A 21,157-nucleotide genomic window follows, 5' to 3' on the forward strand; every position below is an offset into this window, starting at 1 on the left:
TATGTCGAAGCAATTTTTTTTAAAGTTCTGTTAAGTCTTGAGGGTGGTTTACTTTTTGATGGTCAACAGTTTAGAAATCATAGAACTATGCTATATTTCCTCATTTATACTTTTAACATAGGATTTATATGTACATTAAATATACTCATGAACTAGTATTTAATGGCTATTTTTACAAATACCTAATACCTAATTTATGCTGCTATGGCAATTAAGACATCAGTATTACCTTTAAGAAAGACTAAGCACCCAGAAGAATTAAAATCTCAATCCTGTGCCTCTGTTTTAGGATATAAGTATTTACTACCACAAATTATACTTAATAAAGACTAGAAAAATGCTTCTGAAAACTTAGAAAATCTTAGATGACTTTCAAAGTGGGCCATCAGAAAGAACTTAGCTTTGTACTTCACAAAAGGCTAAGGTAGTCAAATCCTCTTCGTTGTAGGGTACCTGCACGTTTATTTTGAGGACAAACACATTTAAACTTCCTAAAAGATTTTGTTTTGTTTTGCTTCTGCATGTGATACTTTACGGATGACTCTTAAACACTAGAATCTGCCTCATTTATCTTTACATATGTTTGTTTTAAGTCTACTGGTATTAAAACATTGAAGAAAACGATATGGATATAAAAATGCTACCTGAGATGCATAAACATGTCATCAGAGTAGAGAAAATGTTCTCCACTATTTTTGAGACCATTTGATCAATCTTTCCAAGTGAAAACATAAGTTAATGAGATGACTAAATGGTAGATTATTTTATGTGTGCATGCTGCGAAAAATGCTGTTGCTTTAGTTTGAGCTCTTCAGTGAGTCTAATTGTGGTAAGGAACAAATTATCAGTTTAAATATCTTTAAAGATAGAATTTTAAGTAGGCATGAACTATAGTGAGAACGGACTTATAAACATACCTATTACTCTAAAACAATCACTTTATTTACCTAAAGAATATAGGTTGCTTATGAATCTTTTTAAAAAAAAAAAAAAACAAAAACAAAACCTTTAAATATAGGTTAGCTCTTATTTAATTTTTTTTTTTTTTTGATGTAACTTTTTTTGCTGCAGATCCATTGTTCTTAGGTTCTGTTATTCAAGTTTTGGGAAATGTTTATTTAAAAATTGTTTTGCTCTACAAGTGTTATAAACATTGTATCTAAGAGAGTAGCCTGGACTTAATATTTGAAATTAGCTTATGCGTGCCTTTTAATTTTTAAAGAATTTCTTACTGCCGCATATGGTGTGAAATCACAGTAAGTTGCTTAGTGACATCACAGTATCTGCTTGCTGTTGGAAACTCGCATCAGATATCGAAATTGTTCCTGTGCCGGGCTACAGGAAAGAGGATGTAATTGTTAATAAAATACACCCAATCTTTTCTGTGCTGCAACAATGTGTAGTAGTTTGATTTCTTCATTTGTTTCCAGCTGCCTTTTTGTACATATTATAAAGGTTCAAAATCTCTCCCAGTTTATTAGCAGTTCATATGTTCCCTAATTTATTAATTATGCCTTTATTCAGAATTTGTTTTTTAGGTTATTCTTACACATCATAGAATTAACCAATGACTTTGTTCATTTTTATTACAGTATTTAAAATATGTAGTTACTGGATTTTTATTGTGGAGTTTGCAGAATTATCCATTGTATAAACAAAACCTTTAAATTAGCTTGGTGTGAGGACTCTTTAATGCTTGCAAAGAGGGGAAGGGGCTTGTAGTTAAAAGATTTACTGCTCGCTCGTTTCCATTATGAAGATGTTGTAAAGTCAGCTCTCTCTAGTAACTACCTGTCTCATGTAGTTGTGCCTAGTGTATGTCTATACACTATAAACTAGAGCTCCTGATTTCAGTTATCTGAATTTTCTATTCCTTTACACACAGAACCATCCATTTCGGATTATTGGGCAGGAGAATTTCTGAAGACAGGATATCTTAATGTTTGAGACTTGCCACTCTGTAGGAGCTTTAGGAACATGCCAGAAAGTTATTAATTAGTGCAAGGACCACTGAAGGGAGAAGGCCTCAACTAGGAGTCTCCAGTGGGTGTTGAAGCCCAAGCAGTAGGTCCTGCTTTTTCTCATTTGTTGAATTGACCGCTTAGCCTAGTCTTTATCATCTTTTCAGTCCTGTTTTTTTGTTTACTCCTCTGGTGGTGTTTTTTTTAAAATAATCGGTTGTCCGTAATTACAGAGTTGCTATTGGGGCAGTCATGTAGAAGATTTGCATTTGCTCATGCACTGCACGATACATTCTGAAGCAGATTTTGTCATTGATTTTCAGATGAGGAGATCACATTGTGTGATTATATATATATAAGTCTGTAGTTACTAGAGTACCTGTTCTTTTCCAGTGCATCCAGTGGTTGGATCAGAGGATGTTGGAACGGTTGTATTTTTTATATGTACTTTGAATCCAGTAAGTTAAAGAGTAAAATTTTCAGTGATCCAACAATTTTGCTATCACTCAGGAGTTCCTGGTTGGGGGTTATGTGTTGTGTGTGTAAGAAAGTCAGTACAACTAAACCTGGCTTACAGGCATTTGAATAAAACAGGTTAGGTTGGTTCTTTTGTATATGTTTGGATGATCATGGTTTCTTCTCATTTCCAGGTTTATGGAAATGCAATATGGGTTGAAAAACAGGTAGCAAGGAATTAACAAAGGAATACATAATGGGGCATCTTCTAAGAGCTGTTGGATGTCGTACTATAAATATAAAGTGGGATACAGGGAACAAAAATGGTTCTTATGGCCCATAATCTGTTCATCTCCTTATGATGCTGTTAGCAATATACCTTATATGTTCTTATAATAGCAGTATATCTGTATCACCAGTCCACACAGTGGGAATCCTGTTTAGGGAGGTTGAAGTATTAGTATTAATGAGTGGTAAAACCACAATTGCACAGCTGTTACCTATTTATCTCCACCAAACTACCTAAACCAATTTGGAGGGAAGATGGGAGTTTGGCTAGTCCTCTAAAACCTGTTGGTTTGTAAATAAGGAAATGAGACTCATGCCAAGTGCTTGAGATAGTTGGAGCCATAACTTTCTTTCCAGAGATGCTGCTTTTGCATTAATAATACAGAAGTAACAATAGATTATAAAATAGAGATTTAAATTATTAACTGTAGTGGAAAATGATATTTTAGTTTCATAAGAAATACTTCGTTAGAAAAAAAAGAAAGAAATACTTCGTTAGAATCTATAAGGTCACTTGTCACCAAACTTCCCCCAAAGGGAAAAATGTTCTTTTGACCAAGAGCCCAAAGTGGTAACTAATACTATTCCTACCAAACTCATAAGTATAAATAGATGCTAATTTAAATGTTTCAATGTGTAACCTGAATTTTAGAAGCAGAAAGATGATGCAGGTTACTAAGAAAAGACTTACTCTTCTTTTAAAAGGTCTTTTCCCTTTGAGGAATTTGAGCAGTAGCATTTGCAGGAGAATCCTGAAAACTTCAGTGACTGATGAAATAAATTGCATGCAATACTAGGAAACAGTAGTCTTAACAGCTACATAACTCATGGCTTGGACAACATTTACTCACCATGTATATCAAATTTCAGTAATTTTTCTGTAATGTTGCATTTAGATAAGGCTTTTGTTCTTTATTTTTACAGAAAAATTAGGTTAAAGATGTCCTTCAAAAGTACATCTAAGAATTACTGCATTACTGTGCAAGGAATATATAAGAAATAACCATAAGGTCTAAAGACCAAAAGCATGCTTAGGAATTGAAAGGGGGAGGAGTATGACTTCAGTAAGGTGCATTTAGTAGGGCAAAATTGGTTGCCATCTTATTTTTTTGAAGTGAAATTCACTACATTTGCTACCTCATTATACATTTATTCACATTTATATTTCTATCAACTATTACCTGAAATTCTCCAAATTTTTATTAATCTTTTAGAAATTTCCTTAATTTAGAAACCGTTGAAGTAACTTGCTCAGCTGCAATGAAATGAAACTCCATTATTTTAATGTGTGGTTAAAGATGTGCTGGTAAAATTAGGAATTTTCAGAAATTACCACATTTCTCCTGATAATTTAGTCATAAAAATGAAGTCCAAATAACAAACACGTATTAAACTGATGTATAGGTTCTTTTTGGTTTGGCACACATTAAAATTTCAACTTTGTCTTGTACATGCTGATGTTAACAGTTTTTGCCTGGCATTATACGTGCAGTAGTAGACATAAATGGCTTGAAGTGATGCTTTTAATTACAGTTGCCCCTTGAATGTGGGTTTGAACTGTGTGGTTCCATTTCATATGGATTTTTTTTTCAATAAATACAATGTTGTAAATACTTTTAGATTTTCACAATTTCTTGAGCTTGCTTTAAGAATACAGATATACCTATAACAACAAAATATGTGTTGATTTTACATTATTGGTAAGAGTTCTGTAACAGACTTAGTTAAGTTTGGGGGGAGTCTGAAGTTACAGGTATTTGGACTGGAGTGGTTGGTGCTCCTTCCCTCTTCCTTAGTTCACAGGTCAGGCAAACTGAAATTATCTAAACAATAGTGGAACATTTTATCATCTTGAAGTTGTTGCTGCTGTTTTTCACCAAGTTTTTACAGATAAATTAATCCTTATTTACTGGAAGTAAGCTGATGAATAATCACACTGTAGTTAATACAGTAGGAATCCTTGTGTAGGATTTTACTTTTTGATCAAATACACACTTTGTTTAAAAAGAAGCAGTTTTTGCATGTACATTTAAATTTTCCTCAAGGTAAAAAAGCTTTGGGTGTGTGAATATCTGACTTACTAAAAATGGAAGCCGAGTTATTTTCGGACAATGCAAATTTCCTTTATTTCCTCTAGTTTACTTAGAGGATGTAGGAGCTAAGAGGTCACAACTTAAACTTCACAAAGTAAGTTTGCTAAATATGAAACACGGTATTAAGATACTCCATTTTATTTCTTTTAAAACCTCATTAAGTTAGCTTTACATTAAATTTCAAACGAATTCCTTAAATGTTTTAGGCGTATTAAAAGCCACTCCTTTTTTTTTACCCTTGTGACAAAGTTATGAATAATGCCACCTGCCCCCCTTCCTGGTGTTGTCCTGGGAATCTGTCCCTGACTTCAAACGGGTTTGCAACCTGAGCCTTTTAAAAAAAATGATTTCCTAAAAGTGGCCGCTTATTTTTAAACCAGCAATTAGGGAAAATGAAGTTGTTTTCTTCTCAAAGATTTACCTGGACTCGTACGAATGTACTCGGTACCTCCCGTGCCTCGCTGTTCGTGAGCACAGCAAACCAGTCCTGACCACATTTTAACAGTCCCGGTTGAAACGTACATTAGCTGATGTTTAAGATTTCCACAACGGAGCACTTAGCCGTAAAAATCTTCAAACGTTCTACAGACAAGTTATCTAAACGAGATATTTTACCAAATGCTAAGTGTAGCTAGGCAATTCAGCTACAGAAACACACTTTGTAGGAATACTGTCTGGTTCAGTGCATTTATTTGAACGTTAAATCCTGGAGGGGACAGGTTTGTTTTGTTTGTTTTTCTCCCCCAAGCATGTTGTAGGTACACAACATGCTTTATTTTTTTCAAACTGAGCTGTACAGACGTGCAAGCCGTTGGAGTCACTTGTCTCTGCCAGATTCTGTCCGCCGTCCGTCATTTCAGGAGGCGCTCCTCGGCCCGGCGCGGGTGGGCTCCCGGTTCCGTCCCCGGCTGGGCTCCGCGGTGCTCTCGGGGCGGGCGCGTCCGGCCGGCCGCTAGTGGGCGCTGTGGGTCCGTGGAAGCCGCCGTCGCGTGGCGCTCGTCCAAGGCGTCCTCCGGGCAGCCCTCGCCGAGCATCCCAGTGAAGAATTCCCGCCGCCTCTACACTGGGGCGCTGTGTGTCCCCGTCACCCCCACGCTCGGTCACCTTGGGGCTGTTGGGCTGTGAGAGCGTGTCTCCGAGGCCAGGAGGTCCCGCGGCGGGCGCGGGCGCGGGGGGGCCGGCCACCCTCCAGGGAACGCCTGGGCTGCCGCCCTCCGGGAGGCGCGGTGCAGGGCGCGGGCGCGGGCGCGGGCCCGGGACGCCTGCGCCCCACTGTCGGCGGCCCCGCCAGTCGCCTTCGGTCCGGGCCCCGCCGCCCTCAGGACCCGAAATCCGGTGCCGCCGGGCCGCGGGCAGCGCAGGGATGCGCGTGCGGGGTGTGCGCCAGCCCCGCAGAGGGACGCTGCGCGGGAAGGAGGAAGACCCGCGGGGACACCCACTGCCCTCCGCCCCGCAGGGAAAGTTTCGCCCCCGACGTGGTCCCTCTGCTGAAGTTGGAGCCCCTGGCGGCCGCTGCAGGCGCGAGCCGGGCGCGGGCACAGCCGGCCCCGCGCTGTCCTGCACCGCACCCCCGGCACCCCCGGCACCCCCGCCCCGCTGCCGGAGGGGCGCCGGGGCCACGCGCTGGGCACCGCCCCCACCCGCCTTCCGCGGCGGCCGGGCCGAGCTCCCCGCTGCGCCACCGCCCGGGGCCGGGGCCGGGGCCGGGGCCCGGGCCGGGGCCGGGGGCGGGGCTCACCTGTCAGCCGGCGCCCCGCCTCGCGGCGCCCAATGTCGGGCGGGGGCGGATGACGGACGGGCCTGCCGCCCAACCGGCGTGCGGCTGCCCTGCGGCGGGCCAATGGGCGGCGCGGCACGGGGCGGGGCCCCGCGTTTATAGCGCTCTGACAGCGCGCCGGCCGCGCTGACTCTCCGCGGCGGGGACGGCGGCGCCGGCGGAGCGAGGAGCCGCGCGCAGAGGGTCCCGGCGCCCTCCCCGCACACAAAGGCCCGCGCGCGTCCGGCGCCCGCGGCGGGGACCGAGCCCCCCCCCCCCCGCGCGCTCCTCGGGTCGGGAGCCGCGAAGACCCGGGAGGCCCCCGCGCGCCTGGAGGCGCCCCTCGCCGCTCTGCGCCCCTCGCCCCGGGACATGGAACCGCGCCGACGCGGCGCCCGCGCGCTCGGGCCGCTGCCCGCCCCCCTGGATCTATAGTGCGAGGCGGTCGGCTCGGAGCGCAGCGTCCGCCGCCCGCGCGACGCGTCGCTCCGTCTTTGTGTCCCGGCCGCGCGCCCTCCCTGCCGCCCGCCGCCCGCGCCCGGCACCCTGGAGTCGCACGGGAGCCTGGCGCGGCGCCCCGGAGCCCCGAGCCCGCCGCGCCGCCGCGCCCCGCGCGTGCGCCCCCGCCCCGCGCCCTGAGGGCCCCGCGTGGAGCGCCCCCGACCTCGGCGACGGCTGGAGCCGCTCGGCGCGCCCCGGAGCTGCGTGCGCGGAGGATCGGGAGCGGCTTGGCCATGGCCGCGAGGAGGGACTCCGTGTGGAAGTACTGCTGGGGAGTTTTGATGGTTTTATGCAGAACTGCGATTTCCAGGTCGATAGTTTTAGAGCCCATCTACTGGAATTCCTCCAACTCCAAGTAAGTGGCGTCCGCGATCCCCCTCGGTCCCCGCCGGCCGGGTGGGAGGAAGGACCGGGCCGCGGGGCCTCGGAGTCTGTTTCTGGAGCCCCGGCCCCGGCCCCCGCCCCAGGCTCCCTGTCCCCCACCCTTGCCGCGTTTTTCCTGATGAAGCTCCCCGCGCGGCTTCCCGGCCAGAGCGCGGGTTCTAAGCGGCGTCCTCTCCCCGCCTTCCTTTCCCCGAGAGCTCCCGGGCGCCCAGAAGCCCCCGGCGGCGCGCGTGTCCTGCCCGGGAAAGTGTCCGGCGGCGGTACCTGACCCTCCCTTGGTTTCGAGGACGGAGAGCGGGGCCTCGAGCGGGGCTGGCCGCGGGCGCGCAGGCGCTGGCGGGCTGCGGAGGGAGGCCCCCGGGGATGCTGCGCTCGCGAGGAGCGCCCGACCCCGGCCCGACCCCGGCCCGACCCGACCCCACCCCGCAGGCGTCCGGGGCAGGAGAGCGGAGGCTGCGGGCCGCGGCCGCCCTCAGCGCCCCAGTGTGCGCGGGGAGCTCGCCAGCCCCGCCGGGGACCTCGGGCGGCCGGCCCTCTCCTCCCAGGCGGGGACACGGGCCTGGGTTGCTCCCGGAGAGCCCTCTCTCTGCACGTCGGCCTCTCTCTTGCGAGCCACTGGCGCTGAACTCTGTGCGGTCCAGACAGTTGAGTTGATTCTAAGGGCGGCTTTTGCAAAAGCGTAAGGCCCTGCCCAGTCGACACAACAACTGAAGCCTGGCGTTTGGGGAGCCTGGGAAGGAATGGGATCCTTGGATCTGACTTGCTCCTCTCAAACAGGGTAGCCAGGAGAAAGCCAGGTCTTGTGGAGAAGAACTTTCGGTGTGAGCTACCCAAACAGTTACGTTGAAAATTTAGAAAAGGCGACTCATCCTTAAGTAGGTACGGCCGTGACTTCTATGTAGTTACCTGTGCGTTCAGTTTTTGCATCTTGGCTCCCTGGTGGAATACAGTTTTAGCCAGATCCAAAAATATTTTACGGAATCATGGAATTTTAGCCTTGAGAAACTTGGAAAAAGTGTGGAGACACTGGCTGGCTCCTCGAGTAAGCGTTGGAGATCAGAAGGAAAACCAATGGCCTAATTTTAGAGGACAAGTAAGTTGGCCATGGATTTAGTAGTGAAGAGATGGGGAATTGATTCACAAGTCAGATTTTAATTAAAGAGTTATATCCATCCTTTAAAAAGTTGTGAATTTCACATTCACCGACATGTTTTACGGAGAATTCCCTATGTTAGGGGCAAGAAACGTCCCAGTCCTGAATCGGGTTAAATGCAGCCTTAGCATGATGCTGGATGGTACTTTGCACCACCACTCAGATTTAAAAGTTACTTAATGCGACCTCCTTCCGTGCAGCCCGGTTTCGCATGGACTAGCCTTTTTCCTTGATGTAAGATCTGTATTTGCCGAAAAAGTAGTTGCAGTGACATCGTTAACACCGATACGGAATTGTGAGGCACCAGCTGGTGCGGGGAAGCGCGGGGCTTGGACCTGCGCGCAGCAGCCTACGTCCGGGCGAGGCGGGCTCCGGGGCTCCGGGGCTCCTGGGCTCCGAGGCTCCGAGGCTCCGGGGCTCCCGGGCTCCCGGGCTCCCGGGCTCCCGGGCTGGGCGGGCCTGCAAGAGGCCAGCCAGTGTTCGCTTTGCGCCTACAGAGGTCACTCTTCCACGCGCAATGCTCGCGGCGCCAGCTCTCACCTCTTCCCGCCGGCTGTCTGCTCCGCTCCACTTTACACTTTCGCTGACGGATTGTTTAGGGAGCCCGACTCCCTGCCCCCACCCCTTCCGCCAGGATTTAATATTTACATTTAAATCTTGTTTGAAGAAATTCCCATTAACCCGTCCATTGCACAACTCAGTATATGTATCTCTGTGTTAACTACTTACTACTAGGTGTGTAATCAGGAGGAAGATTAGAAATACCCACTTGGAAGAAGAGGTAGAGACCTGTTTCCACCACATTAGTATCTTCTTTTCCTAATGCATTTGTGGTGTCTGTGTGGGGGGGGGGGGGGGGGGGCGGACTGATGTTTTACTTGCCATCCTGATGATCAGGATTCCTCCGTTTTTCTGTGTGGCGGCCCCAGATTTGAAGACCTGCTGGAGGCCTGCATTTTGGAGACGCCTGCCTCCCTGCCACTGATGAGGTTTCTGTTGCTGTGATTGCTCTGGTCCTCAAGAGTAGAATTTCTTTTAAAATTCTCATGATAATGACTTTGCGTGGAGGACTGGATAATTTGTCCCTGGAAAAGGTCTACTTAAGAAAGTATGCAGCTGAATGCTAGCTTGAGAGATCAGAAAGATTTCTTCCTGGAGGAGTGATATGAAAGAGCCTTTTCTAAGTTGGAGAATGAATAAAAACCCCCAGTGCCAAGGGGTTGCTCTATTTGGGGAAGTTGCATATTTATTTCCAGGGAAAAGTTGCAGTCCGTGAATACGATGTGGCACGAGGGTGATCAGAGGCAATTGAGGTTTCACATCAGTTCATAGGAACTGTGGAACAATTCATTTGTAATGAAGCAGCCATCAGTAATTAGATTTGTTTCATTCAGAGGTCAGCTTTTTTAGCAGGTGGTCGATGTAGGGAACAGGAGCAGCTGTTTGGATGCAGCGTCCAGAAAATCCTTTGTAAATTCACCGTCTCCATAACTACTTTAATCACACTGTCTGCTGCTCCCATCCCAGAGAGTTGATGCAGCAATCAAAAGAAGTTCTGTGTGCTGAAACATTAGCAACTACCCTGTGAGGTGGATTACTCCTATCGCGTCCACAGGCTCCGGTGGTGTTGCCTCAGTTGTAGTCCTAGGTTGCCGAAGCTGTTTTCTTTTTTATTCCACCCCCCCACCCCCCACCCCCACCTTTTCAACTCAGTAGAGAATAGCAAAGCCTGGCTTTCATTTCCAATTAACATTTCAGTAGAACAATTTTTCCAAGCATGATGAATAGTTGCCCCTTCTAAAGAAAAAAATCCATTTTCGAGTGAGCAAGGCTGTGTTCGTACGATGCTCTACAACGAATTGCACTGACTTTGCTGGAAATTTCAATGGAGCGTTAATTTCTTCTGTCTGGGGGTACTGTTCCTTGTACACCATATACTAGTTAGTTAACAAAGCGTTTTGCTTTTCCCATGTCATTTTTTCCCTGCATAATACGGAATTCCTGATATTGATTGCCTTGATACAAAAGAATGGCTGGATAATATCCAGATAACCTATAATATGTGGGCCCCACCACAGCTAGGCTCTGAATAAATACGGACCTGTCAGAGATTGATAAAATAAACTACAATGGATAGTGCTGTTTAAACAGCCCATTCAACACCATATATAAGCCAGCCTGCCTTCCATTGTGTCTGAAATTCTTATTTTTGTAGGTAAACAAATGCACATTCAACACTGATTGAATAGCCCCTTGAACTATGCTCCACAGTTTGCGTTTGGGTTAATCTTGTCGGTTTTAATATAGAGAGAAAAAAGCACAAAGCACCAGGGGTGGAATTGTTACTGCTTTCCCATCCACATTCCTCACATTTTGTCAGGATGATAAACTAGAGGTAATGGACTGTCGTTGTTTCAGAGGACAACCGAGCCAGGGAGAGCACAAAGACGGAGCTAAAGCGATATCTCACAACAGGCTTGTTCGCCCTCTTTTCAGGCGAGAAGAGAATTTATTTGGGAATCGTGTGTCTAGGGACTGCACTTTTTAACCTCGGCAATTACAGCTTCAAGCCTCAGGAACGGGAGCTGGAGGTTAAGATGATTTGTTAAGTACTTGGTTCTAAATCTTTCACAAAGCATAGCTGTTGACACTTGTCCTACCGAGGTAAAGAAATGCAAATGACTGCAAATTTTGAACCGTTTCTGGCTGGTGTCTAGGCCAAAGTGTGTTAGGACAGGTGAATTAGCCATCATCCCCAGACCATCTAAAGAGTACAGATTGGAATGGTTTCTCCATATGGAGTTAGCTTGAAGAATAATCAGTCTATTTTGATTACTTTTTGCAAAACCTCTTGTCAGTAAAGTTACCGAGAGAGATCCTTTGGTTGGTGGATCAGTGTGGTGATTATGCTCAGAGGGACGTTGCAGTCGGAGCAACTAAATCCTTGCTACCTTTGCTTTCCAACAACTTGGTCGGGGGTGGGGGGTGGGGGGGGGGGTGGAGGGGGTGGCTCCCAGGAGGTTGAGTGTGGCATCTACCGTACTGTGATGTTTCCCAGAGCGTGTGCCTGATGGGAGACGGTCTAAGATCCCAGCATGACTGCAGTGATGCGTCATAGGAATGGGAGTGGCAGAGAAAGGAAATACGGAGTGTAGACCCTCAACGAAAGGGACATAATTTTTCCTGTAGGGAGGGTTATTCCTTGAACATTTTATGAAAACTTTATTCTTAAACTGTTCCATCACAAAGTAGACACAAAGCGGGCTCTTGTAAGAAAAAAATAATGATGAAAATGGTACTCCTGTCTGCCTAATCTCTGCTTTCGTTAGCTGCTGACATAAAGAGCCTGTTTTTCAGGTCACTTATCATACATCTACATAGATTTGCTTATGAGCTCAGCTTTTGTGTAGCGGAGGAGAGCTCTAAATGGGAGTGTTCAACTGTTTAAAATATTTTGATTAAAATATGCAGAACCCATAGAACTATAAGCTTCTGGCCAGGAATTAGCTCTTTCAGAGAAGAGCTCCCCCCCCCCCCCCACACACACACCACCTTTTTTTTTTTTTTTTTTTTTTTTTTTAAGGGGTGGGATTAACATGAGGCTGGGACAGGGTAGAAGAAAAGGAAAGAAGGGAGGATGGCGAATGGGACAGTGTTCGAACAGCTTGGAAAAACTCCTGTGGCTTCATTGTCTCTGCAAAGCCAAAGAATACAAAGACATAAGCAACTCAGCCCTTCTCCCATGATGGAAAACGTAAACCATTGACATGGCCCCCTGTTTAACTTGTTTAATTCTTGTTTTAAATTCAGGGCTACGCCAGCCGTGTGAACTCTGAAGATTTCCTTAGTAATCCATTTTGTAGTTCCGAATCAAAAACAAAGTGAAAGGGTCTGACACAATTTGCTTTTATTTTTAGGCAAATCAACCCTGGTCATAGTTAATAAGGGGATTACAACCCAGACTACGTCTTTACAGATGTAATGTAAATCAAGGGCAGAGTATAAAGAAACTGATCCCTTTTGATTGAAGTATGGTAAAAAGGCATAGAGAAACTTGCACCAGTAATCTGATTGTATGGCAATAAAACCACCATTTTCTGTCTTTCAGATAAAAATAATGCGGTAAATCCATGCAGTTCATAAGATGGAAAGGCAGATAAAGGGGGGAAGCCATGGCAACATATAGATTAGCTTGATGTTGGAAATGACACGTCTCTGAAAAGGGGGTAGGAGCGAAGGCCCTTGCTCCGGGCTTTTGGCTATTATGTGAGAACCACACAGACTTGGAAACTCGGATTAGAAAGTATGAAAGCCCTACTTGTGGCCCAGGATGGTTCAAGCGGGAAAGAAAAGCTGCTCAGTTCTTGCTCATTGGTGGCGGATAATATGGCAAAGGTGGATTTCATTGGCTGCCTTTTTTTAGAGGTTGAGATATGGGGGCTGATTAAAACTTCAGATCACTGTGGTTGTTAAGGCCTGCAAGATTTTCCTTTTTAACTCCTGGCCTGACAGCGACAACCATTCTGTAGGATTAACTGCATTTGGCGGTCCTCGCCTTAATCTCTTTGGGTTTTGGGCAGGGCCATGCTGGGAAGGTAGGGCTGGAGCTACATGCAAAAAGAGAGAGAAAGAGAGAGACCTTTGGCTGGTAGTCATGCTTCAGACCCAGCACTCTCTCATCGCGTGGGAGAAGCAAAGCTGAATATTACCTGTCCCCTCACCAGAGAGCTCTTCTGCCAGGATTGTCCTTCCCACCCTGCAAAAGAGTGTATACTAAAATAAATAAAGTTGAGGGGGAGATTTTGTTCTCCTTCCAATCAGCAGTAATGCAGTATGACCAAATCAGTGGGCTCTCTTTAGATAATACGTTGCTCATAAATGTGAGTCTTAACTTTTGAGTGGGATGGGATGGGCGCTTGTCACGTAAAGACAGGATTGTGGAAGGTCAGCACTGCCCGGCCTCCACTAAAAAAAAAAAAAAAAAAAAAGGGCAAAAAAAGAATCACTGTGCCCTTCAATCTTACTGATTAGCCTCCTGTCTTCCAACAACCTTTCGAATAAACTAGACTTGTTTGTGCCTTCCACGTTTTCCATTTTAGTCATCAAGCAAAACAAGCCATCGAAACCCGATTGGGTTACATGTGGAGTGACATCCGCCATCAGGTCAAGCCAGAAAGGAAATGTGTACTCTGTTGCCTCCTATTTTGGCATTTTAAAAAAGTCTCAGCGTTTCTTTAGGAGAGCCTGGAAACTCTTTTAAGACATTGACAACACTGAACGCTACAAACACCCCCAGGATCTTTCTTGATAGAGTAGACCATGGGAGTTCCATGCTGTTCTCTTTACAGTGACATGGGGCCTTTCTAGACTAACTTGTTCAGTAAGTGAGATCTTCATCAAAACCTCAATATTCTCCTGCAGACTCATTGGGTTGATTTGGTTCCTAATACTGTAGACTTGCTGACTGGACCCTCTGTTTGGCGCTAGGACTTAGCGCCTTTGTTGCCTGCTTTTCTGCTCGTTACTATGTAGCTTTCATAGATCCAAAAACACTTAAAAATTATTGCACATGCGCTAGCCACATCCGGTGCCTGCGACGTTACCTTCCTTCTGAGTCTGATTCAGTAATCTGTACCAAAAGATCCATAGCACTGATCTAGATTCACCAAAGAGAAGGGACACCCCCTAATTTACAAGCTGGTCACATCCAAGCACCTTGCATTCTACATTTGACAATGATTGCTAATGGCCCATTCAGCTAAAGTATTTGCTTGTTAACGGGGAACAGAGCATGATAAATGTCCAGCAAGCTTGCGGCCTCCTTCAGCTTTTCAAATGCAGACTGGTGCATATTTATGGCAGGCAAATGACAAAAGAAGAAGCTGAATTGGCCTGGCCTCCCGCTTTCTACTAGGAACGGGGTTAAAGTGATTAGAGAAAGAAGCAGGGGAGCTCTGCCTCCTGTTTACAGCCATCCTGCAGCATTCAGCTTCTCGTTCTACCTGCGGAAACGTACTGCAGAAGTGCTGGAGATAAGGATGGTTGGATCTGGGGCACCAGTGGAAAAAGTAGGTGATCGGCGGTGAAGTGTTCTCCATGTACACTGGATGCTGGGTGAACCTATTTCTCTTGTGCCCTCAGAGAATCAGGAGTGGCTCTTTCTCTTACTTTTCCTATATAAATTCAAACATGTAATTCTAGTTCACAGCATTTTGTGGCTGGTGAGTCCATACTTGCTGATTATAACACACTCGGACACACAGGCACGCCCAAAACAAAACATAGTAGAAGAATGCTGCATTAAAGAAAAGTTGTTTCTGCCTTCGGTAGTTCTCTACGCAGAATATGAAGGAAAAGGGATTGTAGTGCAGTATTCATAGTTTGCTGTTTTGTTTCTCTAAAAGCATGGATAAGTAAAGGTTTAACAACTTAGTCGTGGGCAGACATTCACGATGCTTGAGATGAACCATTGGTGATCTGCTTTGCTTTGAAAACTTTGTTTTCTTCAGTACTACAGATTCTTCATATTTGCTGTATAAAGTGATTAAACAATCCAGTATATTTTCTCAATTTAAGTTCAGCTGCATCCTTTGATTACAGTCCTGGTTATATAGGTCTTCCAGTACTTGCTGGGCAAGTCCCTATTGCCTTGAAGGCATTACCCTGTGCTTTTTATGTACTGATTCCTTCCATATCACCCCAGAATGATTATGAGTGCTACTCTCGTCTTTGAAACCAGGAGAGTCAACGTGTTTGTATTGGAGGAATGTGATTACGGATGGTCCTAAGGCTTGGCTTCTTTGGGAGTTTGAGGCATGTGCGTGAGGTGCAGTGCCCTACTGTGTGTGTGTGTGTGTGTGTGTGTGTGTGTGTGAGGTACAACACCCACCATCTGCCCACTGTCCTGATGTTCCCCAGCCACACTCCCTGCAGGATACCTAACCTCTTGAGACCTATCAGTGTCTCAGGTGTGCCTTTTCCTCTCCAGCCTCCTGTGTTTCAGCTGAGGACCTGAGGCACAGCATGATGAAGTGCTTCTGAATCTTGGTTCTTGCTCTTCCTGTGAGCTAAGCTGGCTCACTGTAGCCTGACAACATTGGCCTGAACCAGAACTGTCGTATGAGTGGGCCTGGGACAATCATATTCAGGGCCAGCTCAGAATGTATCTTCCTGCCAAACAAGTTAGAAAGTGCCAGTTTTCACATAACCAGGACAAAAGTTGGGGTACATTTTAGATGAAAATAAGCTCTTGTAAGCCACACGTCCCCTCTTGCCTGGTGAAAATAAATCTTCATTATAATGGACTGTCTAATAAAGTTTACAGATTCCCCTAGATAAGTGCCCTCTTTATGACATAGATCAAACATAATTTCTTTAAATCTTTTTTCTGTAATCCCCCAGCACTTTAGTTAAATATCTAGAGTATAGAAAGAACATTATACACTGCACCGTCATGATTCATATGCAAGGCTTAATCCCCATCATTGCCGTCTTGTCCCTAAAAAGCAGGGATAGGAGCTGTTGCATTCTGCCAGTCTCTTCCTACTAGCTAGTGGTAACAGCCAGTAGAAATTAGTCTGGTGAACAGATACAATCTAGATGTATAATTATGGCTGCCCATGGTGTGTTAACCTGTCACCAGTTACTAGAGATCTCCCTGGCCCAGATCAGTGGCTCTAGAACTTTAGGGCACAGAATCACCTGGAGGGCTTTTTAAAACACGGTTTTGGTGGGCTCCACCCCCCCCTCCCAGTTCCGGATTCCTGAGGTCTGGGTGGGACTTGAAATTGACATTTCTGATAAGCTCTCAGCTGATGCCTACTGCTCTGAAACCACACCTTGAGAACCACTGCTCTAAATTAACTTTTTTTTTTTTTTTTTTTTTTTTTTAACAGCTCAGCATTAGCTCATCAACCTGTAAGGCTGTTTTGGGATCTCTGAAGAAGTCTGTGGTCTTTTTTTTCTGCCCCATTCTTGCCTTGTTGGAAGCCATAAGGGATCATCTAGGTCATTGACAGCAGATAAAGCATTGATTTATTCAACAAGCATTTGTTAATTGTGAGGCCAGTTACTAGGCTCTGATGATAGAAGAACAATCTCTACCCTCAAGAGACTTAAATCCTAAGGTGGGGACAGGGAAGGCCTGGTGGAATTACCATCACACTAGATCTCTGAAATGCACATTAATAAGCAACTCAAGGTAGTAACATTTCAGTGAAGAGCAGTCTGTGTCTATCAAGTGTATGTCATGTCGGTAAGCTTCCACATTATTTCATTCGTCTGAGCATAGCTCAAAGACAGATCCCACAAATGAGGCAGATAGATGCTGTGGGATAGCTAACCCAGTGATCTCAGCTACCTTTCTTGAGAATTAGCAGTACCGATTGGTTTTTAAGATGCACTTGATGGTAATGGAAAGGTCAGGCAATTTGATTTGCAAAGACGACCAGGCAAGTGCTATTTTAGTTTGATGAAGAGTACCTGCTTTGAAACCTGGCTGAGGCCAATCCCAGCATCGCTGTTTTGTTTTTTTTGTTTTTTTTACTGTGTAACTAGGAGGACTACTTCCTAGGTCTTATTTGTCCCATCTCTAAAATGGGGGCAGTAACCTAACAGCATTGAATAAAAGAAGTAATAAAATTGTGGTCAGGATTAAAAGAGTTTAGCTCCGTGCTTGGTGTAGTGAAGCAATAAATGTCAGCTATTGTTAATAAAATTAAATATCTGTGCACCTGGCTATGGTTCATTTTGCCTACCATATACGGATGCAGAATAAATAAAAATGACATGTTAATAAAGATTACAACATGGCATGTTCACCTTTTAAAGTTTGTTGTGTTGTATTTTGTTCAGCTGCCACACTTAATCTTTAAGAGTTCTCTGCTAGGTGAAGCACTTTTCTCTTTTCCCCTCTGCTGCAAATTGGACGCTCTCGCTCTGTTCACGGCCCCCGATGCTTTGTGACATAACACTGGAGAGATCTGTTTCTCCACCATGGACTGAGGAAAGCCTGGGCTGAATCCACTTTGTGTGTTATACTTGGGATACGGTGAGAGATTGTGGTGTTGAATAGTTATATGAATGCGGCCTGTAGGGATCGGCATAGTAGCATTTTTTGTATTAACGTTACATGTTATTCCTCATTTAGAAACCTACTCACCTGGTGGACACTATTTAGCAACAGTCATATAGAGAGCTTACTGTATGCCAGCTGCTGATCTAACATTTTAACAAATACCATCTGAGGGAGGTACTTTTATGTTTCCAGAAGTATCAATGGGGAAACCAAGTCATATTAATTAACTTGTCCAAAGTCCTACAGCTAATCAGTGGTACAGTCTGTGATTGAACCTGATTACTCTGTTTCCAGGAGCCGTCTTCTTCATTCTTTGCCTTTCTCTCTTATGCTATTGCATGGAGTAATTAGAAATCGAATAACTAAAATAAGCATATGGTTTACCGAAAACAGTGCATAAGCAAGTGGGTTTTTTAAAAAAAAAGGGCTTGAGGTATTATTCTTTCCTTGTCAATTGTGATTTATAACCTTTCCTATGATGAATATGCAATTTTAAATGGATCCTTTGAATCTTTGATAACAAGGTTTTACCCAATGGGAACTAGACAGTTATAAAGGTATATAGTATTAATGCATTTATTGAGTTTGATTCCTTTGTTAACATTTTCGCTTTAAATTTTTAGATATTTGATTGTTTCTTTGGGAGAAAGAAAGGTCAGATTTTCGAGGACAGTTGCATTTGGTTAGGTGCTGAGCATGTGTCAAACTAAGGAGATAGTATGACATCTTTTTTAGAGTCTAGTCACAATTAAATGCCATTTTATTTTGGATTTTGGGATCTTTGCCAGCTTCCAGCTTGTCAGAGCTGAGAAAACTCAAATCAAGTCCAGGCCTATTTCTACAGCAAACTGGGATTCTGGCTTCTTGCCTGTGGATTCATTCAGTATATCCCATCTGGCTTTTGATGTTCTGCAAGTTTGGAGCAGTTTGTTTCAGGAAGCCAGGCAGCCTGGGGTTCTCTGGACTCCAGAATGAGCCTCTCTGCTTGCATCTTCTCCGGGACTCAGTGTCTGCTTACCTGTTGACCAAGGAGCCAGCTGGAGGGCTCAACCAGGTTTTCCTTCTTTTTAGAGCTCAGGACCCACAGCATTCCTCCTATTTTCTCCACATCTGTGTAGCAGCCTGTTTGAATAACTTAAGAGTGTTAATTTCCGTGCATTTTTGCGTTTTGGTGAAACTATCAAAGCTGCTTCTGGTGACCGAGCAGGAGCTATACTGTCCACAGTTACAGTGGTGCACCATGCACATTTTTATAAGATACAGCTTTGGGGCAATCTCTGTGGAAGTCTCTAGGTTTGACTCTTGTGATGTCAGCAGGGCTGACCTGGCTGTTGTATAGCCTCCTTAATTTTCGTCCCTCTCCTATTCCCTACTCTCTGGGCTGTCCCAAAGCCATGAGAGGTGCAGAATAATGTCTTCTGTCCTATGCCCACAGCAGTCCCGTCCCTGAGCCAGAGTCCCTACTCGCCTGGGACGCAGGCGATTAGGTGGTTGGTTATAAAGTGATTGCACACAGCCTTGTAAACTATGTTGGCAGATGTATCCTCAACTGGCAGGGAGAATCTGTTCTTATATCAGGAGAGAACTAACAGTTTGGTCTCTTCTTCAACCTTACCTATTGTGTGCAAGGTCTGGGGGTGGGGGGACCTTGGAGTCCAGCAGGGAGCACTCAGGCTCCTTCCCAGGGATCTACACCTGCTTGAGGAGCAGGAATTGGACCCCTGTAGTGTGCCTCTTTCTTTCAGTGCTGGCTTCCCCACCAAAGGGGAGAGGTTTCATTCACCCATAAAACATGGCTGAATTGTCTTTCTAAACTGGCAAGATTCTTTGGAATTAAAAAAAAAAATGTGATGATAGGAATGAAAGGAATGGGAAGGCTGGCTAGAAAAGAGACGCCCAAGCTCTAGTGTGACGTTGCTGTGCATGGAGATCGCAGTGCCATTCCCTCCAGCGTGTAAGGTGCCAGCCCACTCCCTTTGTGAGTTACGTGTGCCTTTCAGCCCTGTGATGTTCCCACTCAGGCAGATGAGCAAATGGGATCTGCTCGTTTCTATCTGAAACAACAGAGAACCAGCTGGAAGTGCCCCTTGCATTTCCTGCTATATGAAAGCCACCTTTCTCTCTCTGGTGCCTCACCTATAAATAACAAGAGTTCCACCTTCCTTTATAGACTCTTGCTAAAAGCATGGCTGGGAACAAGACCATACAGGTGCAAACAACTCAGAGTTGGGAAAGAAGTTCGCAGCGTCTCTAGCCTCCACGGGTTATGAAATATCTGTTTTGATAATGGGGCCAGCGTGGATGAGCCAGCATGATGGAGTTGGCCCAAGTGGCTCACTTCGCTCTTGCCGTCCCACTTCGCCTCTAGCACCCCAGCCTTCTTCTTTAAGCCCCCCGGTTTGGCCTTATGTGGCAATGAACTTCACTTTGGAAGTGTTGAGGGGAAAGAGGGTTGCTTAGATCAGTTCCGTAAATAAAAACCTCTGTTTTTTTTGTTTTTAATGGCATAGCAGAGATCACCTAGTCTCTGTGAACCTGTGCAAAGAAAATAGTGCTATATGTACATCATGCACTGAACATCTGACTTACAGATGCAAAGCTCTTTTAAGTTTTTTATTTAATTCTGGTATAGTTATCAGTGTCATATTGGTTTCAGGTGTACACTGTCGTCGTGATTCAACAGTTCTGTAGAGCACTCGGCGCTCCTCATGACCAGTGTTTAAAGCTATCTGTTTCAACCTCAGCTTGCTGTAGGCTGTTCTGTGAATTGGAAGGGTTTTTGTTTTTTGTTTTGTTTTGTTTTTACAGCAGAACAGATAAAACTTAAAGAACTTGTGTTGTTTTCCATGGACCACAGTGGCAATGAAAATTTAAAACTACTGAGAATATTCTCTCTGAGCATTTTACAATAAAACTTGCTTAAGCCAACAATGTTTGAGCATTATGTCGCAAATAAAAAAGAAAGATTAACATCAAAAGGAGTCAGTTTTCATTCAGTTGTGCAGCATTGTAGGCTGTGAAACTTAATATTATTTTGACTCGTACAGTAATTGTAGAATGACAAGGAAATGGATTAAGTTTAAATACAAGTGTACACAGCAGCTACACGCAGACTGTCAATTGCAAGTCGAGGTCATTGGCCAGAGTGAGGCCTCTGGCTCTGCAGATTAGGATTTTATAAATAAAAGTTCCCTTTAGACTGGAGTTTAATACTTTCTTCAAGTGTATGCCTGGGTGAAGAGGCACAAATACTGTCGCGCCTCACCTTGCAAAGTTGCTAAACTGGTTTGAGCACCCATCTGCTCACAGTGCATTCTGAATTTCTGTGCTTCTCATCTTTCTTTTTGTGGAAGAGTTTGCTTGTCATTGGTGTGAAGCTTGAAACGCACCCCCCCCATACACCCCCTAGCTCTCAGATTTATAACACGTTAATGGTCTCAGATTCTATACCCTGCTTTTATGCCCCTTTTCTTTCCCTTGAATAAATCA

At 45.1% G+C, this 21,157-nt stretch overlaps 1 protein-coding gene across 1 annotated transcript in view; it reads left to right on the forward strand.

The window, feature by feature from the left end:
- Window positions 1–7,189: 7,189 nt before the first annotated feature.
- Window positions 7,190–21,157, forward strand: part of EFNB2 (ephrin B2) — a 41,686-nt gene continuing 27,718 nt past the window's right edge. The window contains exon 1 of the mRNA XM_072782418.1: window positions 7,190–7,410. Coding sequence (XP_072638519.1) covers window positions 7,289–7,410 — 122 coding nt within the window. The 5' untranslated portion in view covers window positions 7,190–7,288. The remainder of the gene's footprint in view (window positions 7,411–21,157) is intronic.

This window comes from Canis lupus, chromosome 17 (assembly GCF_048164855.1).
Source record: "Canis lupus baileyi chromosome 17, mCanLup2.hap1, whole genome shotgun sequence".
Classification (NCBI taxonomy): Eukaryota; Metazoa; Chordata; class Mammalia; order Carnivora; family Canidae; genus Canis; species Canis lupus.